Source organism: Hibiscus syriacus, unplaced genomic scaffold, assembly GCF_006381635.1.
Source record: "Hibiscus syriacus cultivar Baekdansim isolate YM2019G1 unplaced genomic scaffold, ASM638163v2 tig00111708_pilon, whole genome shotgun sequence".
Classification (NCBI taxonomy): domain Eukaryota; kingdom Viridiplantae; phylum Streptophyta; class Magnoliopsida; order Malvales; family Malvaceae; genus Hibiscus; species Hibiscus syriacus.
Genome location: NW_024063159.1, coordinates 2135152 through 2149911, shown reverse-complemented (window position 1 = coordinate 2149911; position 14760 = coordinate 2135152). Strand labels below are relative to the sequence as shown.

General features: G+C 33.8%; 1 protein-coding gene across 1 annotated transcript; it reads left to right on the top strand.

Moving 5' to 3' along the window:
- The first annotated feature begins 8062 nt into the window (after positions 1-8062).
- Positions 8063-11557, top strand: LOC120167939 (protein RETICULATA-RELATED 4, chloroplastic-like). Its single transcript, XM_039176832.1, has 8 exons — positions 8063-8701; positions 8818-8886; positions 9860-9991; positions 10073-10126; positions 10237-10281; positions 10403-10542; positions 11004-11129; positions 11231-11557. Exons 1-8 carry the CDS (start codon positions 8162-8164, stop codon positions 11298-11300), a joined length of 1176 nt encoding a protein of 391 aa, XP_039032763.1. The 5' UTR covers positions 8063-8161; the 3' UTR covers positions 11301-11557.
- Positions 11558-14760: the final 3203 nt, after the last annotated feature.

The window sequence follows — 14760 nt, the reverse complement described above, 5'->3', positions numbered from 1 at the left end:
AGTGTGCAAGGCACTTTAAACTAACTAATTATGCCAAGAGGTTTGACACCCGTGAGGGGTGGGTTAGCCGAGGGTGTTGTGTCCGATGCAGAGATTTTGAGCACTATCTTCGTTAGACTAGAGGGGTACGTGAGCTTTGATATATAGAAATCCCTCAGTCAAACCATGATGTCTACCCTAGAGTAGAGAGTGAGTATATGAGTATACTCATTGATGTATCAGATTTGGACAGCTTGATGTTTTTCCCTGATACACTATGAGTGTGATCTAGTTGTTAGCGTGTCCCTAAGCTAGTTAGCTCAATGTTTGGAATTTGTTTCCTTACACAGATTAGGTAGAGAAGTTGAGGAGTTTTAGCGACAGAGGTCCAGACCAAGAGAAGATCAGAGTACATCTCATGTTTTGAAGGGCATGTATAATTATAAACCATGTTGTTAAGTTGAGTCATAAATTTATTTAACAATTGGCCTGTATTTTTTTAAAGCAAATGTTTTAATTTATGAGCTCCCCCTATGTAAAGTTTACATTATATTTTTATTATTGATTTTATTATGAGAATGATCATTTTAAAGTAAGAAAAATGTTGGTCAACCATACCGGTAGTTCCGTGTAATATTCTAAATGGTCAATTGTATGTCATATTGATTTACAGTGTTACAATATTTCTTCCTCTCTTGGAGGAACTCTCTTGTGAATATGTTTTCTTACAACTCACTCTCTCTTGTTTTTCACTTGCTATATGCTAGCCTTCCCAAAACCTCTTATTTTTAGTATAGTAATGTGGTAACCAAAAGACTCATTTGTTTCTATAGATCAATCCACCATAAAATGATGAATGTTAATTTTCATGAATGTGGGTGATTATTATCCAAAGACAATTGATACATCTCCCTTGATTAATGATGGTACATCTCCCTTGATATATTAATGAATGATCTACCCAACAAATATCCCCCTTCCTGACTTAATTGGAGGGAACAAACAAACTCAATCTTTGACAACAATCTTCGAATTTCTTGGTCAAAATCACCTTTGTCATCATATCATCCCAATTATAATTAGTGTTAACTTTATCTAGTTCAAGTTTTTTTTCTTTCAACACATCTCGTATCCAATAATAACGAACATCAATGTGTTTTGTCTTATAGTGATATGCTAAATTTTTGGCTAAATAAATAGCGATTTGATTATTATATGGATATACTTCTTTTGCTTGTGACTCAATTCTTGCAGAAAATTTTTTGTTCATAACATTTCTTTTCAAGCTTCAGTCGATGCGACATACTCTACTTCTATTGTTGATAATGCCACACATTTTTGGAGCATTGATTGCCAAGAAATAGCTCACCTGAAAAAGAAGTCACATATCCAAATGTAGAATTTCTCAAATCGGTATCTTCATCCATATATGCATCTGTATATCCTATCAAATCTGTCTTCCCTTTTCCAAAACAAGGACATCTATTTGATGTGGCACAAAGGTATCAAAAATCTATTTTATAGCCTCCTAGTTTACTTTGCTTGGATTGGATAGGAATCGACTCACCATTCCTAGAGCATGGGCTATGTCGGGTCTTGTACAAATCATGTCATACATTAGACTTCCAACTGCACATGAATATGAGGCATCTTTAATTTCTTCTTTCTCTTTCTCACTTGTGGGACTTTGTTTTTTTTGCTTAACTTGAAATGTCCAGCAAGTGGTACACTAACTGACTTTGACTTGTACATGTTGAATCTTTGAAGAATTTCTCAATGTACTGTTCTTGGGATAACCATAACAACTTCTTAGACCGATCTCTAATGATATTAATTTCAAGGATTTGTTTCGCTGAGCTTAAATCCTTCATGGAAAACTAATTACTCAAAGCCTTCCTAAGTGCATCAATTTTCTTCTTGTATTGCCCAATAATTAACATATCATCAACATAAATCAATAATATGATGAAATCTCCACTATCATATCTTTTCACAAACACAGAATGATCAGTTTGGGTCTTCTTAAATTGATGTTGGGTCATAAAGGAATCAAACTTCTTGTAACATTGTCACAGTGTCTATTTTAGATCGTAAAGGCTCTTTTTGAGTCGATATGCTAAGTTTTCTTTTCCTGGCATGCTAAGTCACTATGGATAAATGTTGTTTTCACATTAATTTACTCGACTTCCAAATCTAGACTAACAGCCAGACTAAGTACAACTCGGATTGATGACATCTTAACCACATGTAAGAAGATTTCCTCAAAATCAATTATGTCCTTCTAAATGCAACCTTTGACAACAATTATAGCCTTATGCCTTGTCTTCTTGTTGTCCTCATAGGTTTTGTGTTTGTATACCCATTTGTTATTCAAAGCACACATTTATTTGGGTAACTCCACAAGATCATAAGTATGATTTTCATGCAAAGATTGCATTTATTCTTACATGGCTTTCAACCATTCCTTTTTATGGTAATCTTCCATTGCTTCATCAAAACTCTGAGTCTTCCCCTCATTTATGATTGTCATATACTCACTTAGAGAATACTTATTTGAGGGTCTCCTTTCACGTACTGATCTCCTAAATTCTAGTTAAGGTGTAACATCTGGGTCAGTTGTCTCGATATATTGGTCATCATTTATTTATATGGATGAATCCTTGGTCGATGACTCATTATTTCCATCTTGATTTTCAATACTTTGTTCTTCAATAGTTTCATATCTTATTATTGGTACTGATCTTGAACAATTCGAGTAATGACCTTAAACATAGGTCTCTCGGATTGCTTGGTGTCTTCGATGGTTTGATCCTAAAAAATACAACATCTTAACTTCTAACAATCAGTTTGTTTATCAGATCCCATAATTGATAACCAAATTCATCTTGAGGTGTGCCAAGGTAGATGCATTAATTTGTCTTTGCATCAAGTTTGGAAAGTTCGTCCTTAAGAATATGGACAAAGGCACGACAACCAAACACATTGAAATTTTCATATGAAATCTTCTTTCTTGTCCATACTTGTTCTGGGATTTCTCTATCCAAAGAACTAGAAGAAAAATGATTGATAACCATGGTGACAGTTTTAACTACTTCTCCCCATAATGATTTCGTCAATTTATTATTTGAAAGCATACTCTGAACTCTTTCTTCAATTGTTCGGCTCATTCTCTCAGCAACAACATTTAATAGAGGTGTTTTAGGTGGAGTCTTTTTGAGCCTGATGCCATAAGACTTACAATATTCTTCAAAAAGGCCTTTATACTCTCCTCCATTGTTTGCTCTTATACATTTTAACTTTCTTCCAGTCTGACGTTCCACCTTGGCATGAAACTCCTTGAATTTCTCAAGAACTTGGTTTTTTGTTTTCAACAATTATACCCAAACTTTTCTTGAATGGTCATGAATAAAAGTGACAAAGTAAAAAGCACAGCCCATTGATTTTTCATTCATTGAACAAACATATATGTGCACCAAATCAATAATATATTTTCTTTTATATGGTTGATTGGTTCGATAAAATGAAACTTTGTGTTGCTTGCCAGCTAATAAATTAATGCATGGTTGAACTAGTTTACCTTTCACCTCAGGTAGAAGCTTTTTTCGAGCAAGGATTTGCAATCCCTTCCCACTGATGTGCCCCAACCTTTTGTGCCATAACTTCAAGCATAAGTTACCATAAACTACATTTGCTTCTCCCTTGCATAACTTTCCTTGTGTGATATACAAGGAACCTTTCTTGTTTCCTCTAGCAATGATCATGTTGTTTCTGGTGAGTTTCCACTTTCCCCACCGAAAAGATTCATATAACCAGCTTCATCTACATTGTCAACTGAAATGAGATTGAGATGCATTCTGGTACATGTCTAACATCATTCAATACAATTTTATAATTTTTATTGGTTTTTAAAATGACATTACAAATACCCACGATCGTACTTATTTCCTGACTTCCCATATTCAAAGTACCAAAATCGCCGATTTGGTATGGTGAGAAAAATTCACCATGTGGAGTTACATGAAATGATGCTCTTTAGTCAAAAATCCATGAGTAATCATCTTGAGAAATGTTGAGATATTTATCTCCTCCAAACAGAAAATTTTCATCTTCTTCCTTTGTTGCAATAGCAGTTGTATTATTTTCTTCATTTTTCTTTGGATCAATTTGATCACACTAGATTGTTCCATTCTTCTGACCTCTTTTGATATTTTGGCACTCCGACTTTTTGTGATTTGGTTTGCCACAATAGTAACAGATCACTTTGTATCACGATTTAGATTGCCCTCGTGACTTTTTATAACCTCGAGTCTTGTTTTTTCATCGGTTCTCATTTGTTCCTTGATTATCATTTCTTCCTCGATTCTCCACCACATTGGCTTTTTTTTGGTTAGGCAAGCCTCGTTCCTTCCTCCTAGCTTCTTCATTCATCAAACTGTTTGAAACAGTGTCTGTGATGAGTTTTCCTTCTGGAGTCGAGTTACTCAAAGTAACAACGAGAGTGTCCTAACTCTCTTGTAAATAGTTTAGTAATAACAAAGCTTGTAACTCATCATCAATCTTCATTTCTATCTTGAATAGTTGATTCACAAGCCCCTTGAACGTGTTTAGATGTTCAATCATGCTTTGGCCATCTTTGTACTCAAATTTGACCAAGCGTCTTATAAGATGTACTTTGTTTCGAGGTGTCTTCTTTTGGATCATGGACTTCAGTTTACTCCATAATTCATAAGCATTGATGCATGTTGACACATGTTCAAATAAGCTTCTATCGATATGTTTATAAATCATAGAGATCACCTTTTGTTTAAAAGTTCTCATTCTTTCTCATTCTTCCTTTCGGGCATTGTCTAAATTGTAATTGGGTCTTACAGATCTTTACAATAAGGATGATCTTCCATCATTGACTTCCAATATGAGAAATTGTCTGTCGTGAGTTTGAACATACCACCATCATGTGTAGCACTCCCCTCTATCTTAATAATACAAGATATATGATGGCTATTACATCCTGGCTCTGATTCCATTGTTGGGAAAATACGGTTATATATGAGAATACCTCTTTCTCTCTTTGTGTGATTAAGATGGGCACAAATATAAAAACAACAAAAACACACAGTATTTTGGTGACACATAAAACCCAAATCGAGAAAAACCACGATACGCTAATCCAGTGCAAATTTGCCTTCCACTATTATATAAGTAGGGATACAAAATGCCTCACCTAATAAGGATGGTTTACAAAAATACTAACTCAAAGGTGGTTCACTCTATCTTTCTTTTTCTCTTGGAGGAACTCTCTTATGAATGTGTTTTCTTACAACTCACTCTATCTTGTTTTTCACTTGCTATATGTTAGCCTTCATAAAACCTCTTATTCATAGTAGAGTAATGGGGTAACCAAAAGACTCATTTGTTGCTTTTAGATCAATTCACCATAAATGGATGAATGTTAGTTTTCATGAATGTGGATGATTCTTCTCCCCAAGACAAGTGATACATCTACCTTGATCAATTAAGGAATGATCCACCCAACATAAATGATAATTTGATCATTTTGATTCACAATGTTTTGATATTCGCCCGTATTTGATTAGATAAGGCACATTAATTTAAACATTTTGATTCAATATATAATTATATATATAATTTATAAAAAAATAATTTGTAAACTTAATAATTTATTTCAATTTCAATTTAGATTTTGAATTTGAATTTATTTTATTCAGATTAGTTCTTGAACAATATATCTTTTCATTTTTAACATTTTAATAATGTGAAACTATAAAATCGGTTAATGTGTACAACATCGGATTTAGATCGTGGATGCAAACGTGTTTCTGGTTGTGTTGTATTTATTTCAATTACGGATATAACATGTATTAATGCATTTATAATGGTATTGCGCTCGTAATTTTTTTAAAAGCTTTGATTTTCTTTAAAAATAGCTATTTTTTAAAAAAATAGTGAAACAATAGCGAAAATAGCGTCACGTTATTACCTCAATTGACTGCTACATGTTAAACTATGACTACAATTTACCACTATTGATGTGATTTTACTTCACACATTTATTTTCACGATAATAATTTTGGACCTTGGTTTTTAAGGGCGCAAGGCAAATCGAGGCACAAGAGGTCCCTGGAGCCTAGGCGTAAGGTGCAGGCGTGTGCATTTCGTATATGAGGGTCACCGTTTGTACTATATGATATAAATCAAAGCAATACTTTGACAACACACTAATACTTTGAAGTGCAAACACAACTACTCAAACTTGAATTTCTTAGAAAGAATAACATTTTTTACCACTGAATCACCTAATGGTTCAATCCAAATTTTACTTATAATTATAGTTTAAGGAGTAAATAGATATTTTTTTTGTTAATATGTCACATCATCAATTTAATTGGATTAGTGGAAGAGTGACTATTTTGTAATTTATTAATAATTATAATGATTGTAGTGTAATTTTTAAAACCGTTAATGATCAAAATGAACACCTATTAAAATATTAGTGACCGTAAGTATAGTTAATTCTTAAAAGTCAGCATAAATGAAGTGGTAAACCCTATCCAGTGATTACCAGCCACCACCAAAGGATTCAATCAAATTTAAAACAGAGCTTTCTCTTATTTGTTCTTTAAAGGATGGTTGTAAATGAGACGAGACATATTGCGAGTTATTCGAGATCGACTCGGTTAAGGCTCGATAAATACTCAGATCGAATGAACTTGATTCGAGCTCAACTCGAATTCTTAATGAGCCGAAACGAGCTGCTTGATACTCGAAACGAAAAGCTCATGAGCAGCCCAAAAATATAATATATTAAGATTTTATTTTTTTTAAAAATAAATTATTAATAATATTAACATTTATGTGTTGATTTTAAAAAAAAATATAGTAAACCTTTTATGTATTTAAGGTTCAGATTTGAATTTGAGTTTGAGGCTTCAATCTAGTTAAGTTTAATAAAAAAAAATTCATTTCGAGCCTTTTCGAGCTACTCACGAGCTTCAGTTCAGGATTTCGAGTTTGAGTCGACCTTACAAATTTTAAGCTCGTGAGTTTTCGAGTTGAGTCGAGCTTCATTTCAGAGTTTTCGAGTGGAGTCGAGCTTAGCAATATTCAAGCTCGACTCGCTCGTTTACACCCTTACTTTAAAGCAACTGCTTCTCTTTTAATGATGTTAGCTTAAAGTTAGATACATGCACCAGACAATATAGAGTGCGAGCTGATTCCTAGTCTGATGCAATGCATTTAATCTTGATGTTAAATGCAACACATCTACACATGCGTTACTGCATTATAGCTGTTCGTCTGATCATTCTTGAGTGTAAAGAATTCGTTTGATTGTGTTGTTTTCATATTGTTTTCTTGTTCTCTGATATGCATTTTTCTTGATTTATTTGATCTTTCTCTACTGTTGTTTTTCTCTCTTGAGATATTTCAATACCTCTAACTTCATTTCTTTACACTCTATCCACCCCTCCTCCCGCATAACTCTTTCCCTATCTTCCTTTCCTTTGCTTTTGTGGTGATCCCTCCTTCCATCCCTTTTCTCACCAAACTAGGTAACATTGATTTTAATAGCAGAAGATTTAAGGCATTGCGTCTATCGCCCGACGTCTAAAGCCCATAGGTTCACGTCTCACAGCATTCTGTAAAATGTCTCGCTCTGACCAAAGCGGGTATTCTCTTCATCGCCTCTTTACGCCTCGCACCTAGGCGCGCCTTTAGAAACCTACTTTTTTGACACTATTACCCCTGCTATTTAGCAACCGTTGTTCTATTATCGGGCTGCTATTTGAATTTACGCTCATAATTATGCCTTCCATAAAAAATCTCATAATACCCAAATTATCAAAATATAAAAAAATTAAAAATATTATAGACACAGGGACTAAAGTGAGAGAAATTGTAGAGTTCAGGCGACTAAAAGTTATTTTGCCCTTTATTAAAACAGTAGAGGTTTGAGACAAAAGCCCTTGGGACGGACAGAGGGTCGGCGTCCGTCGTTTGCTCAGATCCTCATTTTGCCAACTAACACACACCAACAAACAAAACAACTACTAACCTAAACACATTAACTCCCGGGACAAACAACGCAAGTACAGCACAAACAAAGCACTCCCAACTCTTTTTAACACAACCCACCACCACCATCACCAGTAGCCACCGGCCACCAATGTCGATCGCCGCCTGTCTTTTCACCCCTTCTCCATCTTTCTCTCCTCTCCCTAAGGTCATCCCTAAATTCACTTCATCTTCCCATTTCCGCCTCCACCTAAGCCTTCCCTCCTCCTCCACCACCAGTCTCCGCCACCGCCAACCTTCGCCGTTCTTAACCTTCTCTACCCTTCCCGGAGGCGATGGTGGCGACATCAAACACAACAACAACAACAACTCGGGTGGTGGCGGAGGAAACAATGACGATGGAAAAGGCAAGGGTAGTGGTGATGAGAACGCTGGCGATAAGAACAAGAGAGAGGCTATGATTGTGCTGGCCGAGGCAGGTAGGTCGATGGAGAGCTTACCCAAGGACTTGGCGGCGGCGATTCAAGCTGGGAGGATTCCCGGGTCGGTTGTAGAGAGGTTCTTGGGGCTCGACAAGTCTGGGTTTATGCAGTGGTTGATGCAGTTCGGTGGGTTCAAAGAAAGGCTTTTGGCCGATGATCTCTTCTTAGCTAAAGTTGCCATGGAATGTGGTGTTGGGATCTTCACGAAGGTATTGTTTTATGTGATGAATTTTGACTCTTTTATTCTCCATCCTGGATGGCTCATATAATTTTGTTGATTCAATCTTAACAACTATTATACTTATGTTTATTTCGTATTTTCTAGACCGCTGCAGAATATGAACGTCGAAGAGAAAACTTCTTCAAGGAGCTCGAAATCGTTTTTGCAGATGTGGTATGCTTGTTTTCACCTCAACCAACACCATTTTAGCTTAGATCTTTTGGCCTAAATAGAAAATATGATTTGATTGATAGATTCAAGGAATAAATTTGAGGATATATAAACATCCATTTAACACTCTGTTTTCTGTAAAAGATAAGCAGTTTACTGCCGTGTCATTGTTAGATAATTAAGTCGATATCATGCATTGGTAAATACATCACATAGATTTCCAGCATCAGCAGGAAGGAATGAGCACTATTTTTTAATTTTAAAACCAAAAATCTTCTCATCATAAGGATGATTAGATGAAATACTGAGTTCACAGCTGAAACATTATATATAGTTTTTTGTTAACAAGAAAAAAGATAGAAGAGGATACCACCAACAAATCGTGGAAGCCTGATTTGGTTCTAGTATGGGGATTCTATGATCTTGCGAACCAATGCCGGAAATGGCCTTAAATTGTAGAGCTTGTAGACCTTGAGCTTGCTGCAGAATCTTTTGGCCGACCATCAAGTTGGTCGAGCCGTAGATTCCCCCTGAACCCATTGATGGCATCGTGTTTAAGAAGTTGGCAGTTCAAGGTTTAATGAGAACGAACGAGTCTCTTTCTCACCTGCAACCAGAATGTGCCTTCTTCACACATGCATGTCCTCCTAGCAATCTAACCACGCATTAATGACATCCTAACATGAAAACAAACCTTTTATGTTTTTTCATGCTCCTCTACCAGGCTAAAGAAAATCATATGAAACAGTAAAGATGCAGTTTCGTTGAATGATGAAGGTGAAACTAGTAAGACTGAATTATAATTAAGGTTCTTTGGAAAATTTGTACTATTTTTAACTTAATAAATTGTGTCTGTATAATGTATATTTTCCCTGATCCTGAGAAATTCACTAGCTCTGTAATGTGTAGATGATTATGAATTACATGTCCAACTCAGTTATTTCCATAAATTGAAATTCCACATTTGTTTTTCTAGGTAATGGCCATAATTGCAGATTTCATGCTTGTTTATCTTCCTGCTCCTACGGTCTCTCTCCGACCTCCTCTTGCAGTCAGTGCTGGGGCTATTTCCAAGTTCTTCTATAGATGCCCTGATAATGCTTTCCAGGTTATCATCATCATCATCTTTGGCAATGAAGTTGCATGGAGAGAATGTTCTGTTTGACAGTCAATGAAATTTTGTCTGCAGGTTGCTCTCCCTGGGACTTCGTATTCGCTTTTGCAGAGATTAAGTGCCGTAATGGTAAGGAGATCTTTTGTATCTTGCAAACTTTTAAAGATCAAAATATCTGAACATCTGAGATATAAACAATGGACCATTTTTTTCATGTTTTAATTGTATGTGCTTTGCAGCGAAACGGGGCAAAGCTTTTTGCAGTAGGCACAACTTCTTCGCTGGTAAGGGTTTATTATTTCAATTTGCTGAGAAAATTGTTTGCAATTCAATTTCTATAAAGAAAATCATTTCTTCTTTTGCAATTTGATTTAATGGAGTTCCCTTTTTTTTTTTTCTTCACAGGTTGGCACAGTGGTTACAAATGCCTTGATTAATGCCAGAAGGGCTGTCGACAAGTCATCCGCTGCTGAAGTTGAAAATGTTCCCATACTATCCACCAGTGTTGCCTACGGTGTTTACATGGCAGTTTCTAGCAACCTCAGGTGTGTAATTGCGTAATGTTCATGGAAATGCTTTTCTCGTTTTACCATTATTATTTATGAGCTACACGAAAGGAAGGTTGCTCTGTCATCCCATAATCCCTAAGCTCTCCATCTAAGATTTAACATTGTAGAGCTTTAAGTCGGAATCTCAATTCCCTAACCACTGGGGTGTCCTCTAGTACCTAATGTTGAACGACTTGTTTATTTTATAAAACCATTTACATGTATCATCAAAGTCGAAAGTTTTGTTGGAGCATTAGCTATTGCTAACAGGTACCAGACATGTAATTATATCCAGTACTCACACTCGACTCCAAGTAACATAGAATTTAGCTATCATATGAGAGGTTTTTTTGCCCATGAAACCGAAATGTCTTGAAACACCGATTGTATGATGTATAAATGATAGGAATTAATTTTTTTTTAATTTTTTGCTGAGGGTTTGTGTTTTGTTCCGATAGGTACCAAGTGCTGGCTGGTGTAATTGAACAGCGTATTTTGGAGCCTTTGCTACACCAGCACAAGATCATGTTGAGTGCAATATGCTTTGCCGTTCGAACGGGCAACACGTACTTAGGTTCCCTATTGTAAGATCCGATATCAATCTTCGAAACTACCGTACTCACTAGGATAGTCGTTTTGTTGCCAACAGCCCCTCAAATCTCACGATTTCGAATTCTTTTCGTAGGTGGGTGGATTATGCTCGTTTGGTCGGCATTCAAAAGGCTCACGAAGAAGAAAACACCGCATTGGAGTGAATAATGTCGGCTTCTTAAACTCGGCCATCACAGTTCCATGGAAGCAGCTTCGCAGGTCTCGTAGTTCAGGGATGCGAAAGCATGGTTAAGCCGACATATCATTGCTTTTGAGTCCTCTTTTGCTTATCATTGCAGTTAGAGTAATATAATTTTTAGGCTTAATATACTTTTAGGTGCCTAAACTATACCTTAAATTGATTTTTGGTGCCTAAATAATTTTTTATTAAAAATAGGTACCTAAGGTTTCCAATATTACACTTTTAAGTGCATGGACCGTAATATTCGTTAAATTTGACCGTTATCTAAAACGTGTCATGCATATAAAAAATATTTTAAAAAATTATTTTAAAAAAAATAATATTATAATTTAAAAAAACTGGAAAAAAAACCACACAAAATTCCACCATTGATCGACCATTGTTAGTTTGTGGCAGTCACTGTTTATACTATCAGAATCGTCTTGCCACTACAACCAAAATCTAATCTTCTATCCATTATGAAATTGCGTCGATCGTTGTGAAAAGTGTTGTGAATGGTCGTCGGTTTTCTAAATTTTCCTTCATTATTTTTTGACGATTCTGATGGCTACAATTGAATGTACATTACATGATTGTCATCATTGAGTTCATCGCCTTGCTCCAAACAAAACTCAGCTAGTGGTGATCTTTCGTCATCGTCGGAGATAATGTTAGGCACTAAGTCAATTTAAGTATAGTTTAGACACCTAACATGTATCTTTCATAAATATTTTTTTTAAAATTTTATATGCATGACATGTATCAGATAATAATCAAATTTAACAACTGTTATGGTACAAACACTTAAAAGTGTAAAATTAGAAATGTTAAACACCTATTTTTAATAAAAATTTCTTTAAGTACTAAAAATTAATTTAAGATATAATTTAGACACCTAAAAATATATTAAGCCTAATTTTTAATACCATTTTAACTCGACTATCTGTGTTGTGTATTTTTTTGTCGTATCACAATTTTGCTTTTGGGTTTTTGTTTTTTTTGTTATTTTGGTCTAACTTCAATAGTGTTATAGCTTTAGGCTTAATATTTTATTCATGTCGTGTTCGTGTTATATTTCATCTCGTGTCATATTCATATCAAATGCTTGAAAATTAATGATGTGACAATTTATAATATTTGTTTTCTTTTAGGATTTAACTAATTAACAACGGCTAACTTAAATGTTTTTATCCATAGCAAGCGTTTAAGTTGAATGAGTCATATAACTAGTTAATGTATTATTAAAAAACAGTTTGTAATCGAGAAACTTAGTCAGAGCCTAATATTTTTTAGAATAAATTGAATAATATTTTAGAAATTTAAAATATTATATTTTTCATAGTAAATTATGTAAATTACATAACTAATTTGTTTATAATTTAAAAAGTTATCATCAAGACATTCTTGATTATAATTAAAATTATTATTAATTACATAACTTTTTAAAATAAACATATAATATTTTAAGTTAAAACGTGTCTCAAAATAATTTTTCAATTGAAACTAAAATTATTAACGATTGATAATTTTTTAGGTTAAATGGGGTTTAGGGTTTTTCAATTTAATTGATACTTTTTAAATTATTTTAGTACTTTTGTTAATTATTTAAAAAACATAAGGGATATTTAAAAATATTTAATTTACATGTTTAAATTAAATTGACAAGTCATTTATTTAATTCTTTATAATATATTTTAAATTTATGTTTTTCAAGATATTTATATATAAAAATACTAATAATAAATTATCATAATATATATATATATATATATATATATATATATATATATATATACTTTTATTATAATTTATAGAGTAAACTACGCATTTAGTACTTGAACTTTCAATTTTTACAAAATCATACCCAAAGTTTAGTTTTTATTTCATTTTAGTACCAATAGTTAACTTTTTGTTTCATTTTAGTATCTCGCTGTTAACTTTTTGTTTCGTTTTAGTACATAAATTTTTAACGGTGTGTTACTAAAATGAAAAAAAAAGAGTAGAATTTAGGTAAAATATACTAATACTCATTAAGAAAACTTGTTACTCATTAAACTCGTTGCTCATTAAGTTCGTTGCTCATTAAGCTCGTTACTCGTTAAGCTCGATGCTCATTACTCGTCTCGTTATCCGTTAAGCTCACCGAAAATTTTATCTTATTTTCTTAACTATAGGTAAAATCTACTAATACTATATAGAACTTAATATAAACATAAATTAATAAATTTAACAAAAAAAATATCAAAATAGTGTATGAAGTAATTTTAAGGTCTAAACTCCAAAGCAACAATCAACAAATACATTAAAATAATTTTGAGTGTATGAAATAATTGTTTAAGATAACTACAAAAAAATTATATAAAAAAATTAACGAACTGCTTACGAACTTTTCGAGTCAAGTTAGACTTTGCTCAACCCAACTCATTAAGGTCTCAAGTCGAGTCAACCCAAGTTGAGTTTTTATTGAGCTTTAACCGAGTCGAGTTGAGCAACTCACGAGATGCTCAACTCATTAAACACCCTCTATGTACGATCGTTAGATGAGTGAAAATAAATAACTTCGATTAATAACAGAAAATAAAAAGATATACAATAAAAAAGTAATGGGTTAACCTCATTTATTTATTTCCATTCATTCAACCTTCTTAAATCTATATAATATAAAAAAATTAAAATTGAAACCCGAACCAATGAAACTGAAATCATTTTGGTTGGGGTTTGAACCCATTGCATCATGCTCCTGTCCTACATTGACCCAGAATTTGGGGACGAAACGGTAACAAAGAGCAAGTTTTTCTTTTGAAACTCTCCAGGATTAATTTTTTTTAAATATTTATTTGATATTTAATCTAAAATTTTATTTATATTCATCGTATAAAAGTTTTATGCGGTTAAAATATTGAAGGGTATCAAAGCTGACTGCTTATATTTAACATGCAAGAACCCATGAGTAGGGATCGAAAAAAAATCTGAATCCGATTGGAAAAATTGAAAATTGAATTAAACGGGATGGGGAAAAACCATTTATGTTAAACGGGGACGGGGACGGGGAAAAATCGTTTATGTTAAACGGGGATGGGGACGGGGACAGGTTTAGTAATCCCCGCCCCGATTACCCGATTTCCCGGCTCGATACCCGACCCGATAAATATTAAAAATAATTATTATTATTATATATATATATATATAATATTAATAAATTTAAATTAAATTAAAAATATATATAATATTTATATATTTAATTTAAATATATATAACTGGCCCGATACCCGTTTAAATAATCGTTTATACTAAACGGGGATACCCGTTTCCCTGCGGTTTTCTCCGATTACCCGATGGGGATGCCCGTTTAAATCCCTACGATTTTTTAAACGAAAATGATTACGAATTTTTTAAACGGAGACGGAGAAACCAATACCCGAACCCGACCCGTTCTACCCATG